The sequence below is a fragment of the Pongo pygmaeus genome, chromosome 4 (assembly GCF_028885625.2).
Source record: "Pongo pygmaeus isolate AG05252 chromosome 4, NHGRI_mPonPyg2-v2.0_pri, whole genome shotgun sequence".
Classification (NCBI taxonomy): domain Eukaryota; kingdom Metazoa; phylum Chordata; class Mammalia; order Primates; family Hominidae; genus Pongo; species Pongo pygmaeus.
Genome location: NC_072377.2, coordinates 61,132,728 through 61,150,483, shown reverse-complemented (window position 1 = coordinate 61,150,483; position 17,756 = coordinate 61,132,728). Strand labels below are relative to the sequence as shown.

The 17,756-nt window shown below is 41.5% G+C and overlaps 1 protein-coding gene across 2 annotated transcripts in view; it reads right to left on the bottom strand.

Moving 5' to 3' along the window:
* Window positions 1–15,469, bottom strand: part of IL31RA (interleukin 31 receptor A) — a 71,968-nt gene extending 56,499 nt beyond the window's left edge. Inside the window, exons 1-2 of one of the 2 annotated variants that reach the window (XM_054487991.1) lie at window positions 15,187–15,469; window positions 7,207–7,297 (exon numbers count right to left, since the gene is read on the bottom strand). In XM_054487991.1, coding sequence (XP_054343966.1) covers window positions 7,207–7,297; window positions 15,187–15,249 — 154 coding nt within the window. In that variant the 5' untranslated portion in view covers window positions 15,250–15,469. The remainder of the gene's footprint in view (window positions 1–7,206; window positions 7,298–15,186) is intronic. The other variant, XM_054487990.2, reaches the window with a different exon arrangement.
* Between the last annotated feature and the right edge of the window lie 2,287 nt (window positions 15,470–17,756).

The window sequence follows — 17,756 nt, the reverse complement described above, 5'->3', positions numbered from 1 at the left end:
GGCTGGTAGCCTATTTCACCAGGTACAGCAAGCCTGGGGGAGGTTGCCAGGCTGTAGTCTAGCAGGATTCCTCAACCGCTGGGCAAGGTACGGGTCCGTGGCCTGTTAGGAACTGGGCCACACAGCAGGAGGTGAGCAGCAGGTGAGCGAGCATTACCGCCTGAGCTCCCCGCCCCCACCCCTACCCCTGCCTCAGAACACCAGCAGCATTTGATTCTCATAGGAGCTGAACCCTACTGTGAACTGTGCACGTGAGGGATCTAGGTTGCTCACTCCTTATGAGAATCTAACTAATGCCTGATGATATGAGGTAGAACGGTTTCATCCTGAAACCATCCCCCAACTCCCAACCCCACCCCCTGTCCATGGAAAAATTGTCTTCCATGAAACAGGTCCCTGGTACCAAAAAGGCTAGGGACCACTAGTCTAGGGGAAGCCTCATGTTCCACTAAGCACCAACTCTATGGCGGCATGGAAGTCCTAACAATGTGCTGGCAGAGGGTGGCCTGGTGCAGCTCCTCACGTGAGCTCTATGCAGGGGAATGTAGCACACAGGGATCCAGAAATTTCCCTGTGCCCTCAAAGTGGGGGGCGAGGATACAGCTGTGAGACTGGACCAGGCCTGGGATGAGGATGAAGCAGCTTCCATCCACAGAGGAACTTCAGGACCATGGGCAAACAACTGGAGCATAGGCGGTGGCCCAAAACACAGGCAAAGCCAGCTATCCCATGGCAGATGGCAGAGGCGGATCAGACCACACCAGACAGTTCAGGGAAGACAGAGGGCAACACAAGGACTTGTTCCCACGCATCCAAGACTGCAGTCACATAAGCATTGCTCATATATTCAGACACCATCTTAAGGAGGAGCAGAGGGCAAGGCAGGAACCCCAAAGGGACTGAGCTAGCCAAAGACATCTTAAACCAGAAGAAATGACACAATGTTAATAAATTTAAGTGCTACCCACACCCTCCTCTTTCTCACCCTTGCCTGACTTTCCAGTGGTAAAGGGACTTTAGAAATTGACTTGTTTGATCATAGAAAATAGGGATGTTCCGTTTCTCTGCACATCTGAATAATATTATATATATTTCAACTCTGTCAGAGGTATTACCCTATAACAAGAAGGTGGTGTAAAGGGGTTCCAGAATGGGTAGCATTCGTTGTTGTGTTTTGTTTAGGTTTGGGATTTTAAAAGGGCTGTAAATGTGTGTGTTTGTATATACATTCATGTATTTGGTCTATGAACTGAGCATTGTCTACATGGGTAAAGGAGCCACTGAGAATGACAAATGATGGTGAGGGAGCGCTAGATGGCTTCCTGTTGTGTCAACATTTCTCACTCTCTCCAGAGAAGCTGCCTTCCTCCTAGTCCTGCACATGAGCCCGGCACCCACAGCACCCATCCAACAAGCAGTTCAAAGGCTTTCTATCTTTGCTACTTGCATGCTGAAAACCATGGGAAAGCCAGTGATCTCCAGATCCAAATGCTTAAAAAGATCACAGTTAACGGGATCTGAATCAACTAATACTGCATGTTACACAGAGATTGAAAGCTACACCATTAACACATTTCTCAAAGAGCCCACGCAGCTTGGAACCCTCCCTGATGATTTTTGGGGTCAGCAAGCAGAATGTTAACAAACCCCATGCCTCCCAACTGTCAGGAGGAAGTGCAAAGTCCTACAAGAGTTGAACCAAGGGTTAGCTTGCAACACCCAGGAGGAATAACTCACACACTGTCCCACTTACTCCCGGTCCCCATGGCTCAGAGATACGGGCAGTGCCTGTACAGTGTATGTGTGTGTATGGGGGTGTGTGTAGTGTGCGGTGTGTATGTCATGTGTAAAATGTGTGTGGGGTTTGTGTGTGATGTGTGTGGTATGTGTAGTATGTGTGCATAGTGTATGTGTGAATGGTGTGTGTGTGTAGTGTGTGTGGTATGTGTGTAGTGTGTATGTGTACATGGTGTGTGTGTAGTGTGTGCAGGGTATGTGTGGTGTATGTGTGGTATGTGTGTAGTATGTGTGATGTGTTTATAATGAGTATATAGCGTGTGTCCACTGGAGTGTGTGTGTTGTTGGTGTGTGCATGTGGTGTGTGTGTGTGTGGTATGTATGGTATGTTTATGGTGTGTGTGATGTGTTTGTGTGGTATGTGTGACATATGTGTGGTGTGTGTGGTATGTTTATGATGTGTGTGTGGTGAGTGTGATGTGTTTGTGTGGTATGTGTGACATATATGTGGTGTGTGTAGTGTGTGTGATGTGTTTATACTGTGTGTGTAATGTGGTGTGTGTAGTATGTTTATGGTGTGTGCATGGTGTGTGTGATGTATATGTGCAGTATGTGTGGTGTGTGTGTGTAGTGTGGGGTGTGTGGTATGTTTATGGTGCATGTGTGGTGTGTGTGATGTATATGTGTGGTGTGTGTGTAGTGTGTGTGGTATATGTGTGTGTGTAGTGTGGTGTGTGTGATGTATATGTGTGGTATGTGTGGTGTGTGTGTGTCTGTGTGTATATATGTGGATCTATCCTTAGTTTCTGGCCAAGTTTCTTACAAATATTCACAAAGGGGTAGGCTGCCCCACCCCCATTTCGCTCATACTCGTCACACTAACTCGCCGGAGGATTTCAAAGTTGATTCTTGGCCAGAGAACAAGGAAACAACAAGCCTTTCCCCGTTTCCCCAGAATAGTCTCAGTCTTATACTATTCTCATTACGGCCTCCTGCAGTCATATTTTATTTTATTTCCTTTTCATTTTTGCTCTCCCTTGCGTTGTTTGAATCCAAAGCCAGCCACCAAGATATCAATGGAGGAACAGATTCTCGTGGATCTAAATACACTCCAGTCAAACCTAAGTGAATCCTGCTCTTTCCTGTTCCTCCTTAAATACACTCTCCTAAGCGTCTTCAAAAGCTTTGGTTAACATATATTAGAAGCCATAAGCTAAAAAGAGAGTTAAATATCTGTTTTTCAGAACCGTTAGGTGTCACCAGGTGTCAATGATTTTTGGAGCCACCAGGAGAAGAGTAAGTGGCTCCAAAAATGATTTTCCACTCAACCCAGGCTGTTCTTATGAGACTACATTTGTTTTTCCCTTACTGGTTGGCACGTGGTAAGAGAGAGCAATAGTCTTACAAAGGCTCTCTTGATAGTGGTGCTACAGAAGAGATTTGTGGTAGATAAATGAATGCTCGCCAGTATTTCCAGTGCTCATCAATAGGGTGGCCATGGGATTTGCCTTGGCCTTTGCCATGTGAGAGGAAGCGTCCAAGTGCTGGCGCATGACTCTCTTTTCTCTCCTCCTCCTGTCACTGCACGCCTTGAAAACGGATGCTGACATGGTGTGTGTGAGGACAGCAGAGCCCCACCAGCCTGAGCCCCTGCTTACCTGTGATGGACATGTAGTTTGCTGTTTTAAATACTAATATTTTAGGTTTGTTTATTATTACAGCATAAACAACTCTCCCTGACTAATATCTAAATAACCTGCTCTCTCCAGTATTCTCAGACTTGGAGGAGGAATTTAACAGTAGCTTTCCCTAGTTTTGTGTCCTCATGACATTTTAATTCTGCATACAAGGATTTTAGATTCATTTTATCACAGATTAGGGGGTTGAGGGAAACTGGAATAAAATTGAACCAAATCAACAATGTTAGACTTCACTTCTACTTTCTTGCTTTTCTTTACCATTTCCAGTTTCAGTTATCTGGAGTGATTCCACGTAGCTGAACGACCTTGGCTCTATGTACTAGAACTGCCTTGGCTGGCAGAGCCTACAAATCTGTTGTCCTGCCTTCCTCCTTGTTGGCAATCAGTGTGCCTATTTTAAGTCTTATTCAATTCTCCCTCAGAAGATGGTCACAAACATGGGTAAAATTGTGACGCACAATGAAGAACACTTCACCTCTGTTGCCTTTTCCCCCCTAAACCCAGAAATACTTGCCAGTACTCCTTAAGACTGCCACGGTCATGGATAGTAAGGAAAGACTAAGAACCTGTAACAGACCAGCAGAGACCAGGGAGACATGACAATTCAATGCAATATGGTACCCTAAATTGGGTCCTGGAATAGAAAGAAGTCATTCAGGCTGGGCATAGTGGCTCACGCCTGTAATCCCAGCACTTTGGGAGGCCAAGATGGGCGGATCACGAGTTCAGGAGTTTGAGACCAGCCTAGCCAACATGGTGAAACCCCGTCTCTACTAAAAATACAAAAATTAGCCAGGCATGGTGGCACACGCCTATAATCCTATCTACTCAGGAAGCTGAGGCAGGAGAATTGCTTGAACCCGGGAGGCAGAGGTTGCAGTGAGCTGAGATTGCGTCACTCCACTCCACTCCAGCCAGGGCGACAGAGTGAGACTCCAGCTCAGAAAAAAAAAATTAAAAATAAAATAGAAAGAAGTCATTCATGGAAAAAACTAGTGAAATCCAAATAAAATTTGGAATTTAGTCAATAGTAATATGCCAAAATCAATTTCTTAGTTTTGGCAAATTTTTATTGTATTATAAGATAGTAACAATGGATAAACTGGATGAGGGTAGAAAGGAACTCTCTATGCTATTTTCACAGTTTTTCTATAAATCTAAAATTAGTCAAAATACAATTTTTATTTTATAAACACAAACAACTGAAGGTTAGGCTTGCTGGTCACTCCCATCTGTCTTTCCCTATACCCTCAAAATACGAACCATAGCAATATTCCCCTATTTCTAGAAATAAGGGGAAAAGCATTCATCACTTTCCTCTAAGAAAAATTGGGAGAATGTTCTTGCTTATCAGAGAATCTCTCATATGCAAGAGGAACGTTTTCCAAAATTATAGAGATGTTCTCCATCTCCCTCCTTCTCTCTATACTCATATCACTTTGGTGCTGTTGCAAAGTCAGTGTTTGGAAAAATATCTTGACATAGAAGAAGAGGAAGGCTGAGCAGGACCAAGGGAAGGATATTCTAGATGAAAAGAATGGTGGATATTGGAGTCAGTTTTGTAGGAGCTGGTATATGTACAACATAGGAAGAGTGGAAAACAGAGATAGAAGACAGAAAAAGACAAGTTGAGGGAAAGGGTGACTTGATAGGCGCCACAGTGTCTGTAATTAGAAGTTTAGATTAGATAACTGGGAGCAATTGCTGATGAGAGGGAGAGCAATAGTCCTGCCTTCCTATATCATCTATTTTCTATCACAGCAGTCCCCTACATTTTGGCTCCAGGGACCAGTTTTGTGGAAGATAATTTTTCCATGGACCTGGGGGACGGATGGTTTTGGGATGAAACTGTTTCACCTCAGATCATCAGGCATTAGATTATCATAAGGAGCACACAACCTATTAATAGATCCCTCACATGCAAAGTTCACAATAGGGTTCGGGCTCCCGTGAGAATCTCACGCCACTGCTGATTTGACAGAAGGCGGAGCTCAGGCAGTAACTCTGGCTCACCAGCAGCTCATCTCCTGCTGTGTGGCCCAGTTCCTAACATGGTCTGCAGCCTGGGGGTTGGGGACCCCTGGTCTATCAAGCTCCTGAGTGCCACAGGTGTAACCCCAAGGGGCTAAGGCAGGCCATGCCAGGACAGAAGTCTGAGGGCATTCTTATTATCTCTGGGTCATGACTGCCCTCTTGGTGACCCCAATTAGTACATGTTATAGGCTAAATTATGTCTCTCCAAAATTCATATAATGAAGCCCTAACCCCCAGTACCTCAAAATGTGATTATATTTGGAGATAGAGCACTTGAAGAGGTAACTAAGTTAAAATGGGACCATTACGATGGGCCCTAATCCAATCTGACTGGCATCCTTAGGAGGAGGAGAGACACCAGGGTTGTGTGGGCACAGAGGGATGACCATGTAAAGAGGCAGCAAAAGGATGGCCACCTGCAAACCAGCCCTGCTGCCACCTTGACACTGGACTTCCAGCCTCCAGAACCGTGAGAAAATAAATTTCTGTTGCTTAAGCCACCCAGTCTGAGGTATTTTGTTATGGCAGCCCAAGCACACGAATACGCTACATGACGCCTTCCCCGCCTTCCCACTACCAGACCAGTGCGCCTCTGCTCTGAATGTTGTTTTAAACATAAGATATAATCAAACAAATGGATCTTAGATCTACAAGCTATTGTATGGATATCAGGCCTGTAGTCTTGAGTTGGAACACTATAGAAATGTTGTTTCATTATTTCCCTTTATGGCAAATAGTATGAAAACTGCTTATTTTTGTATTTATGTATGTGTATTATATGAAGCCATAACAACAACACAAAAACTATGGAGATAAGCACTTCCTATTATAGTTGTTCCTTCTTATCTATGGTTTTACTTTCTGTGGTTTCAGTTACTAGTGATCAATGCCATCTGAAAATGGGTGAGTGCAGTACAATGAGATATTTAGAGAGAGACCACATTCACATAACTTTTTTTTTTTTTTTTTTTTGAGACAAGGTCTTGCTCTGGCCCAGGCTGGAGTGCCATGGCACAATCTTGGCTCACTGCAACCTCTGCCTCCCAGGTTCAAGTGATCTTCCCACCTCAGCCTCCCAAGTAGCTGGGATTACAAGCGTGAGCCACCACACTCAGTTAATTTTTGTATTTTTAGTAGAGACGGGGTTTTACCATGTTGGCCAGGCTGCTCTTGAACTCCTGACCTCAAATAATCTGCTCACCTCAGCCTCCCAAAGTGCTGGGATTACAGGCGTGAGCCACTGTGCCAGACCTCACCTAACTTTTGTTATAGTAAACTGTTATAATGGCCCCATTTTGTTATTAGTTATTGTTTTAATCTCTTCATGCCTAAACATACCTAAACTTCATCATAGGTATATATGTGAAGAAAAAAATATAGTATATATAGGGTTTGGTACTATCCACAGTTTCAGGCATCCACTGAGGATCTTGGAACATATTCCCCCACAGATAAGGGGAGACTAATATATTCTAAAACAGTAGATCTCAGCATTTTTGGGGTTGTATCTCCCTTTGAAAATATGGTAAGCCATCTTGCCACATTTGCACATGCATGAGTATATGTGAAATTGCATGCATGTGTGCACACACAGACACACACACAAATTCAGGGTGTTCACAAGTCCCTTTTCTGTGGATGTCCATAGTCCAGGTGTCGCTTTAAAGTTAACAACTCTTGTCCAAAGAAGGCAATAATAATCACATGATCTGTAAAATGGCCCAGGTCAACCTACCTGCCAGACTGAATTTGCAGAGTGAAGGGAACATCCACAGTGCCCAGGTCCACATCATCCCCAGCTTAACACACGAAGGCTGGGGAGAGAGCTGAAAATGACATCAGTCAAGAGTTGGTTTGCTTCATATCTCTTTTCAAAAGCTCTATTTTCAATGGCAAATAGATTCTGGGGATTTTGGAAGGAGGAAGGATCCTATTTTATTTTATTTTGTTGCCTATCATCACCTAGATCCTTCATAATTACTCCATCAACCCCAGGCAACATTTTAAAGATTTGCAATTACAACACGTTTTCCTTTCATCCATAGTCCACTCCACTATGTCTTATGAAAAGTACACCAACTACCAAGAATATGCTCCAGAAAAAAAAATGAGTATGTGCAGCTCTGAGGCCATCCTCTGGCCCTTGCCTCAGTGCCTAGGCCCTCCAGCCAAATGGAACAACTCACAGTTTTGCCAAGCACCACGCTATCTTACATCTCCATGCTCTATGCATGCCCACAGTACTTCTTTCCCCTTATTTCTGACAAATTAATCACCTTTCCAGACTCATTTCAAGGCTCTCCTTCCCTAAGACGCCCTCTCTGAATTCCCACACGGAGTTGCCAGTTGGTCCCTCCTTTGTGCCCCACGCCCCACTATATCATGTGTCCTACAGCATCTGCCACAAGAATGGTGGTCAGCAATTTACCTGACGGCTTCCCTACATACAGGGACCTTCTTAAGAGTGGAACCTCTCTTCTTCCTCTTTGAAGCCTTGGTATCTAAGGCAGTGCCTGGTACCTGGTAGACAATACTGTTTGTGGCATTTACTTGTTTATTGGAACAAAAAGAATGCTGGCCCTTCATCTCATCTAAGATGAGATGGTGGGATAGTCTAAGAATAAAGCAAATGTAAAACCAGCAATTCATTTCAGGAAGAAATAAATGATGTTACATTTTCATCTGCCAGATCATTATAGAAAAAAAAAGAAAAGGGTTCTTTACAACATAAGTTACTTTAGAAAAATGTGCATGCAGGATTTCTGGAGAAAATTAGAGGGATAACGTTTTCTCACATACGAACCAACTGAAATCCTTAGCAAATTGGAAATGCCTAAGATAATAAAGATAGCCATTTTGATTTAAATGGGTATATAACTCAAAGGGAAACATTTCAATTTTTCAATGAAGAAAAAAGGTGTCTTTAAAAATAACTATAACACTAAGAACATTCTTTTTGTGTCTAATTATTCAGAATGTTGTCTTAATCTTCTCCATCTGTTAAGCAGAAGACACACCTTTAGTCCTAGCTCACATTATTTAGAAGTCCTAAAAGCACATTAAAAAGGAAGGCTATGAAAGCCAAGATGCTGGTAGTCTTAATAAATGAATCAATGAATAATGATAGATGCCAAAACTAAAATTGCTATTATGACAAGTGGTTTTGCATTTAAAATCCTATCAATATTAAATGTTGAATAAAATATTAAAATATTTTTAAGTTAATGGTAATTATTGCTTGACTCCTTTACAATAAAAATACTCAGCTATTATTTGTGAAACTTAAAAAAAAACCTTAGAAAAAAATCAACAGTACTAAATCATCCCAGAGACAAAACTGGAAAAGTTACAGTAGTTGAAGAGTGTAGCATTCTAGAAATTGAGACTGCCTGAGTTGTGGTCCTGGCCCTCTCACAAACAAACTGGTGACCTCAGGCATTCTTCTATGTGTTCAGCACTGTCCCAGCCATGTGTTAGGTGGTTGGAATCAAAGAAGAGCACATCTCTGACCTCAAAGAGCTCATATTCTAGTTCAATGATTTTTAACAAAGGGAAGGGAGAAAAGGATGGAGAGGATAGCAGGAATATTTTTGGAAACTACCAATTTCAGAGTGAACTGCTGTTACTGAGGACTCTCATGTCATATTTCTGCAGTAGGTTTGAACAGAAATGGGTTAAGAACCACTGGTCCACTTGCAGAGACAGAAGCCTGGACAGTAGTCTCATATATCACATAGTAAGTATAGTTACAATAGTGAAATGAGCGCAAAGAGCATCTAAAAAGAAAAATGAGCTAATGACTGTGGGAAGTCAACAAGCCTTGCCATTAGGATGAAATCTCTCATTCTAATACTTGCTTGTCCTCCACAGCCTTTCCCACATTCTCCTCTCACCACAAAAAGGACTGCTTGCTGGTAAAAAATGTGAACAAAGGCTGGGCATAGTGTCTCACAACCTGTAATCCCAAGACTTTGAGAGGCTGAGGTGGGTGGATCACTTGAGGTCAGGAGTTCAAGACCAGCCTGAGCAACATGGTGATACCCCATCTCTACAAAACACACAATAAAATCAGCCAGGTATGGTGGCATGTGCCTATAGTCTCAGCTATTTGGGAGGCTAAGATGGGAGGCTGGCTTGAGCCTGGGAGGTTGAGGCTGCAGTGAACTGTGATCTCATCACTGCACTCCAGCCTGGGCAACAAAGTGAGACCCTGTCTCAAAAAAAAAAAAAAAAAAAAAAAAAAAATTGCAAAAAGGTGAGATGCCTCCCAGGGGCTTAGAAATAAGTCCAGTAGAGAGTTCAAGGTGATCCTAGTTATCTGTGGTAGGTAGATGTGCAGTTGATAAGCTTGAGTTCATTCAGGACTCCAGCCAAAGAAACCTGTGTATAATCTCAAAGAGTTGGATTTGGAAAACCTTCATTATCATTTAGTTGCAGGAATCTACTCAACTAATTGTATCCTAAACAGAAGACTTTGAGGAGAGAAAGGAGAGGTCATCTTAGAATGTAAAACATTGATGGTTAAAAACGACAGAAGTTGGCAGTTTTTATCCAGTACTAGCTATGAAAGGAAATTATGAAATTTCCTGTCACTGGAGCGAAAGACTCTGACAGGGAAGCCACAAGACCTCACCACGAACCTGATGAAAGATACTTCAAAACCCTGAATCTCCCTTTCTGATTGCTCTGATTCTCTGATGCCCTCTCTGATTACTAATTTAACAGAAGAAGGCCCTGAACAAAGAATATGAGCCTTCCAGGCATTAGAAAGACTATTTCTTATTGGTTTCAATATATCAGTCTCTTGAAGACTTAAATGAGGTGAATCAGCCTCCCCAAATCTGGGCCATAAGAAATTCCCAAAGATTCTGCTGTGCTCTTGAGGAGAACCATCAACCATTTCCTGCATTCCTGGGTCATCAGCTTTAACTTTGAAATGCAGCAGTTTTGAATAACTGGTCTTCAAAAAGGGGTCACTTCCTAGAAACAATCTCACATTGGTGGGATCTCATTTGAGTACAGCATTTAGCAGAGCTCTATAAAATCTTCTAACAACACTACAAATATGCCATATTGAACTAAACGACTCTTAGAATATACAGTGATGCCACTTAAGTAACTAGTGGTGTCCTATGTTTAAAGATGTTGGCCAGGCGTGGTGGCTCATGCCTGTAATCCCAGCACTTTAGGAGGCCAAGGCAGGCAGATCATTTGAGGTCAGAAGTTTGAGACCAGCCTGGCCAGTATGGCAAAACCCCATCTGAACGAAAAATACAAAAATTAGCTGGGCAAGGTAGCCCACACTTGTAATCCCAGCTACTCAGGAGGCTAAGGCAGGAGAATTGCTTGAACTCAAGAGGCAGAGGTTACAGTGAGCAGAGGTTGTGCCACTGCACCCCAGCCTGGGTTACAGACCAAGGCTCCATCTTCAAACAAACAAACAAACAACAACAAAACCAACAACAAAAGAGATGTAAACCTAGTAGCAGCTACTGCTTGGAGTAGAACGACTGCAAACAAATCCAAGCACTTATTACTGGCTACCAGCAGTGGCTGGGAACACGGCGAGAAGAAAGCAAACACGGGAGCTACTGCCTCTGCTGGGAAATGCTACACATTTCAGCATGTTAAATTATCCCTGCCTCCCCACATCCTGTCTCACAGGACCAAAGCAAAGGAAATAGAGTGTGGCTGTTTTACTCCCTCGCAATCCCCCATCAAATGGATACTTCACAGGGTGCTCCCTGGCCATTCAGCTCCCACTCAAGGCTGCGTCCTGGATGCTGAGCTTCATCTCATTTCACTTGTACAAGAATGTACCACTACGTGATTTTCCCAGGGCTTGCCTTCCTTTAGTTCATTCATTCATACGTTCACTCAACTATTATTTGTTGATTCCCATTCTGTGCCAAACACTATCTCCTGCAGTATAGAACTGGGTTTTTAAAGAATGGCAAACCAGGAGTTCAAGACTAGTCTGGGCACCACAACAAGACTGTGTCTCTAAAAAAAAAAATTTTTTTTTTAATTATCTGAGTGTCATGGTGCACACCTGTAGTCCTAGCTACTCGGGAGGTTGAGGTGGGACAATCGCTTGGGCCCAGGAGTTTGAAGCTGCAATGAGCTATGATCACATCACTGCACTCCAGCCTGGGCAGCAGAGGGAGACTGTCTCAAATAAAAAAATAAAAAATGGCAAAGAAGAGGGCCAGCACTTCTAGGGCCAGCACTATGGCCATAAGATCAAGCACCTGTAGACTCATAATACTGAGAGGGACGTAGCCAAGTGATGCGCTGCTCAGCCTCTCTCAGTGCCTCAGAATTCCTCAAGACCCACAGGACTTGGTTTATAGTTTTAGTTTCACTGATCAAGTAGAAGGGTGCCCTGTTCTCAGTCTCTTTTAAATGTTTATTTGGAGCTTGCAGTAATGATAATAGTTGCAATAATAATGGCCTTAGATTTACAAGCACTTTCATGTATATTATCTCCTTAGATTCTTGTCACCCTTCAGGTAAATGAGACAGATATTTTTATATTTTCTATTTATATATTTTATATTTATAGTTGCATATTTTATATTTTATTTCTTTTTTTTTTTTTTCTGGAGACAGAGTCTCACTCTGTCACCCAGACTGGAGTGCAGTGGTGCGATCTCGGTTCACTGCAACCTCTGCCTCGCAGGTTCAAGTGATTCTCCTGCCTCAGCCTCCCAAGTAGCTGGGACTACAGGTGCCTGCCAACAGGCCCAGATAATTTTTGTATTTTTAGTAGAGACAGAGTTTCGCCATGTTGGCCAGGCTGGTCTCAAACTTCTGACCTCAGGTGATCCACCTGCCTTGGCCTCCCAAAGTGGTGGGATTACAGGTGTGAGCCACTTTGCCCGGCCTGCATATTTTAAATTTTATTTCTATATTACGTTTTGGGTTAAATCAAATGAAATTGCTATTTTTATTAAGTTAAAAACAGTTAAATATTGGCAATTTCAGCCTAATAAAATAATGACATCCTTACTTTTTGGATGAGGATATTGATTATATATACATTGCCCAAGATGAGATTATGAGCTGTCAGATGACTACCTCCAGTTTCAAAGTCTATAAATCCATTTGGGTTGTGGGCTGCCTTCATTTAAAGAACATTCTGAGACAGCCAGCAGTGAGACTGGCAAAAGCACTATCATGATGGAACAGTGAGAGCCTGCAAAGTGCTAACTACACTATACAAATTATATCCTGTATTTCTAAAAATCCGTCTAGGGTTTGTATTACTCATCTCTAATTTACGGATATGGAATCTGAGGCCAAGAGATATCATGTAAATGGTCCAAAAATAATAGTTTGTAAGCAACATAAATGAGATTCAAACTCACGACTATCTTATTCCAAACCTGGACTCTTTCCACTAAAATCATGTGGTAGCTATCAGCTCTCCTGTCATGAAATACCAGTACACGCAAGGATTTTCCTCCGAATCCTCTAGGTCTAATTTTCTCTAGCTTAGAGTTTCCTGAAAGATAAATCCATTATTTCAGATATTTTCCCCAATCCTTCACCTCCAACACTCATGATTCTCCATTCTGATCTCAGCATTTTAAAATATTGCCTGCCAAAAGATTAGACTCCCTTAACTATCAACAACCAGTTCAAGGAGAAATTCACGTGATGGGTCTGACCCATAATTTCACTGAAGAAAACAGAAAAAGACTTTTATAGAGTAGAAAAAGGTGATCAAACTATCACTATTCTAAATGAGTTAATACTCACCTTCACGTATCAGGGGATGTTCCACAGATGTTCTGCTGGCTCATAGGATTTGCATCAAAGGCAACTCCATCTCCCACAGCACAAGTCAGGACAGGAAGAACAATCTCGACTTTAATTTATCCACACTAAGATGTGGGAGTGTTTCCACTCTGATTGTCTGGGAGCTTTTCTTGTGCTTTTAAGCCCAGCCCAAGTCAAAGTGGCACTTACCCACTTATGCTGGGAAATGGATTGCATTATTGTTAACTAAAAACAAAAGCAAAAACAAAAACACTCAACTTTACAAAAAAAAAAAAAAAAAAAGGATCATCTGAAAGACCAGAAACAACTAAAAGAAGTGACTAACTTTTAAATTTTCTCTTCAGGACGTCCTTACAAATGTGGTAATAGCTGAAACAGTGAGAGTATCTTTAGCTTGAAATGAGAAATACGCAATCATATAACTGTCTTTAGACAATGAAGGAGATGAAGGAAAGAAAATAATGGTAGCTGACTCCAAAAAGAGGCTTACAAATTCTTATTTATGTCTAAAGGAAAACACATTGAACTGAGAAACCAGAGCTTCAGCTTAGCCACTAGTAATAATCATCATTAATAATTTGTGGAGCTCTTACTGTGTGTCAGGCATAGTACTAAGAACTTCACATTAATTATCTCTTTTAATCTTCACCACAATCCTATAACATCAGGAGTATTTTTATTCCCACTTTACAGGCAAGGAAACTGAGGTCAAAACAATAAGCAACATGTCCTACATGGGTGGTGGAGCCAGGACTTGAACCAAGGCAGCCTGACTCTCAGTTTCCTAGCAATCAAAGGTTCAAATTAGATTATTTCTAGGATCCCTTCTAGTACCACAATTTTGCAACCTTTTGTAATGGACTGACAAAACCACGAGAAATAAATAGACCAGGGAAGAGATTATGATGCAAAAGGAAAGAAAACTAAGTTTTAAAACAAGCTATGCTTTCCAGCCCCACATTTTAATTTTTAACCCATTCCCCATCTTCCTTAGGCAATGTTCCACTAAGTAGGAGGAATAAGGGGGAGAAAGAGAGCTAGTCTTTTACTTAGCAGATTATAATTATGAGATATTTAAAATTCCAGCCAGGGGTGGTGGCTCACGCCTGTAATCCCAGCACTTTGGGAGGCTGAGGCAGGCGGATCACCTGATGTCAGGAGTTTGAGACCAGCCTGACCAACATGGCAAAACCCCGTCTCTACTAAACATACAAAAAAATTAGTCAGGCGTGGTGGCAGGCACCTGTAATCCCAGCTACTCGGGAGGCTGAGGCAGGAGAATCGCTTGAACCCGGGAGGCAGAGGTTGCAGTGACCCAAGATCATGCCATTGCACTCCAACCTGGCGACAAGAGCGAAACTCTGTCTCAAAAAATAAATAAAATAAAGTAAGATAAAATTCCATTATAACATACTACATAGAAAAGCTAAATGCTAGCATAAAAATAGCAAGCATTTCTTGAATTTATTCAACCAATACTTAGTAAACACCTATTACATGCATAACACCTCACTAAAGGTGTTGTGTATTAAATAGAATTCTGGTTAAGACAAGACCAATTGAGCATATACCTTTATCTCCACTCTCTCAGGAAACTCCACAAAAATTATAGCAAAGATATAGAACCACAAGACAAAACAAATGGGAAGAGACAACAGCAGTTAAGAGATGTCAACAAATCTTTGGAAAAAGATAAATGAATCAAGCCATAACTGAATTGGTAAAGATGAGAAAGCAGAAACCTAGAAGTGCCTAATAAGGTTGCCAACAAGAAGCAAACATAATAACATAATTATGCCACGGAATCTCATATGGCTCAGGATTTGAGACACTAGGTAGGTACAATCAACCCTCATTACTCACAGCTTCCTTATTTGTGAATTCACCTACTTGCTAGGAATTATTTGTAACCCCCCAAATCAATACTCACAATGTTTTGTGGACATTCACAGACACATGCCGTGGTGAAAAACTTGAGTTGCCTGATGCACATTCCCAGCTGAGGTGGAAAAAGCTGACGCTCTGCCTTCCTGTCTCAATTTTCATACTGCACACACATGTCTTTTCGTGGTCTATTTAGTGCCATGCTGGTTATTACTATTTTTTTTTTTTTTTGCAATTTTTTGCCTTTTACGAGTGATTTTGCTGTTTCGAATGCCCCCCAAGCAGAGTGCTGGAGTGCTGTCTGGTGTTCCTAAGCAGAAGAAGGCTGTGCCTCATGGAGAAAATATGTGTGTTAAATAAGCTCTATTCAGGCATGAGTCATAGTACTGTTATTAGCCATGAGTTCAATGTCGGTGAATCAACAATGTATATTAAATAAGGTGTCTTTAAACAGAAACACACACAAAACAAGGTTATGTATTGATTAGCTGACAAAAATGTTGTGACCAGAGACTCACAGGCACCTAACTCTACATTTCCCCTACAGAGAATAATTCAGTATTTTCTTTTTTTCTTTTTTTTTTTCCTGAGATGGAGTTTCGCTCTTGTTGCTTAGGCTGGAGTGCAATTGTGCCATCTCAGCTCACCGCAACCTCCACCTCCCGGGTTGAAGCGATTCTCCTGCCTCAGGCCAGCCTCCCATGTAGCTGGGATTACAGGCATGCGCCACCAAGCCCAGCTGATTTTGTATTTTTAGTAGAGATGGGGTTTCTCCATGTTGTTCAGGCTGGTCTCAAACTCCCGACCTCAGGTGATCCGCCTGCCTTGGCCTCCCAAAGTGCTGGGATTACAGGCCTGAGCCACCATGCTCAGCAGTATTTTCTAATCCAGTGTTTGCGGTGACTTTATTACACACAATTGCCAGAAATAATGAAAATTGACTATACCTCTGAAACAAAAATCATAAGATTGGCTGAAAATCTGAAAAAGAAACAGACTACCTAATCCTAACCCCACAAAGCCAAATTCATTAAATTTCTCCTATCCCAACAGCAGATGGGGGGAAAAAACCTGAAAGAAAGGCAATGCAGAAAGCAGAATATTTTTTAAAAGAAACTATTACTTAAACCTTCATAGAAAATAAGAAAAAATGTTGTACCCACAAAATATGAATAGGATGCTATGATAAAGGCATAATTACAGAACAAGAACTCTTGGAGATTCAAAATATGACAGCTGAATTCTAAAGACTAGGAAATAAAGTTGAGGAAATCTTCCAGAAGATAGAAGAAAAGACAAAGAGATGAAGAATAGCCAACATCTGACTACCAGCAGTCTTGAAGCACAGAACAGAGGAATGGAGGGAAAGAAATAACGAGAGACATGGATGAAATTGGAAATCATCATTCTCAGTAAACCATCGCAAGCACAAAAAACCAAACACCGCATGTTCTCACTCATAGATGGGAATTGAACAATGAGAATACATGGACACAGGAAGGGGAACATCACACTCTGGGGACTGTTGTGGGGTGGGGGGAGGGGGGAGGGATAGCATTAGGAGATATACCTAATGCTAAATGGCGAGTTAATGGGTGCAGCACACCAGCATGGCACATGTATACATATGTAACTAACCTGCACATTGTGCACATGTACCCTAAAACTTAAAGTATAATAATAATAAAATAAATAAATAAATAAATAAATAAATAAATAAATAAATAACAAAAAAAAGAGAAATAACAAGAAGTGGTATAATAACATTTCCAAGAATTGAGGAACACTTGTTTCCAGATTGAAAGGGCCCACTGTAAACAGCATAATAAATAAAAATAAATCTACACTGAAGTACAAAACAGTGAAGTTTCAGAATATCAAGAATAAACAGAAAAAAAATGTTTCCAGATAGGAAAAAAATAAGTCACATACAAAGGATCAAGGATGAGAATGGCTTTAGACTTAATAACAAAACCAGAAGCTAGAAAGCAATGGATCAATTCCTTTATAACTCTACTGGAAAATTATTTCTCACCTAGGATGCTCTACCCATCCAAATGATCCATCAGAAAGAAAGGTAAAACAAAGTTCTTGAAACTTTGCATTTTCCAACATGCCAAGTTTCAAGAACTTTATCTCCCATGTGACCGTTTTCAAGATGTTATTGAAAAAAGTGACTACCAAAACAAGAGCATAAGCCAAAACAAAAAGGAAAAATGGGCTCCCGAAAACAGGACATTTCAAATAGAAGAGAGAGAATTCCAAGAATGGTGGCCAAGGGAGATCCCAAGATGACAAGAGTGCAGCAGGCTTGGAGAGCAACTAGCCCAAGTGAGTGGCAGACGCCAGGCTCAAGGAGGGATATTTCCAATGAAAAAATACATGGAGGGGACCCAACGGATCTGACAGATGTTGAAACTTGAAAAGTTTTGCAGCTCTCTTGGAAAGTTTGGAGAAGGATGAGTAATCGGCTCAGTAAGTTAAGGAAACCAAAAAATGGCATAATTATTAATTCCACGAAAAAGAAAATGTTATATAAGAAAATATATTTAAAGTCCAATATGTGGCTCAGCTATGAATAACTGTAGAGTCACAACAATGAAAACATTAATGGAT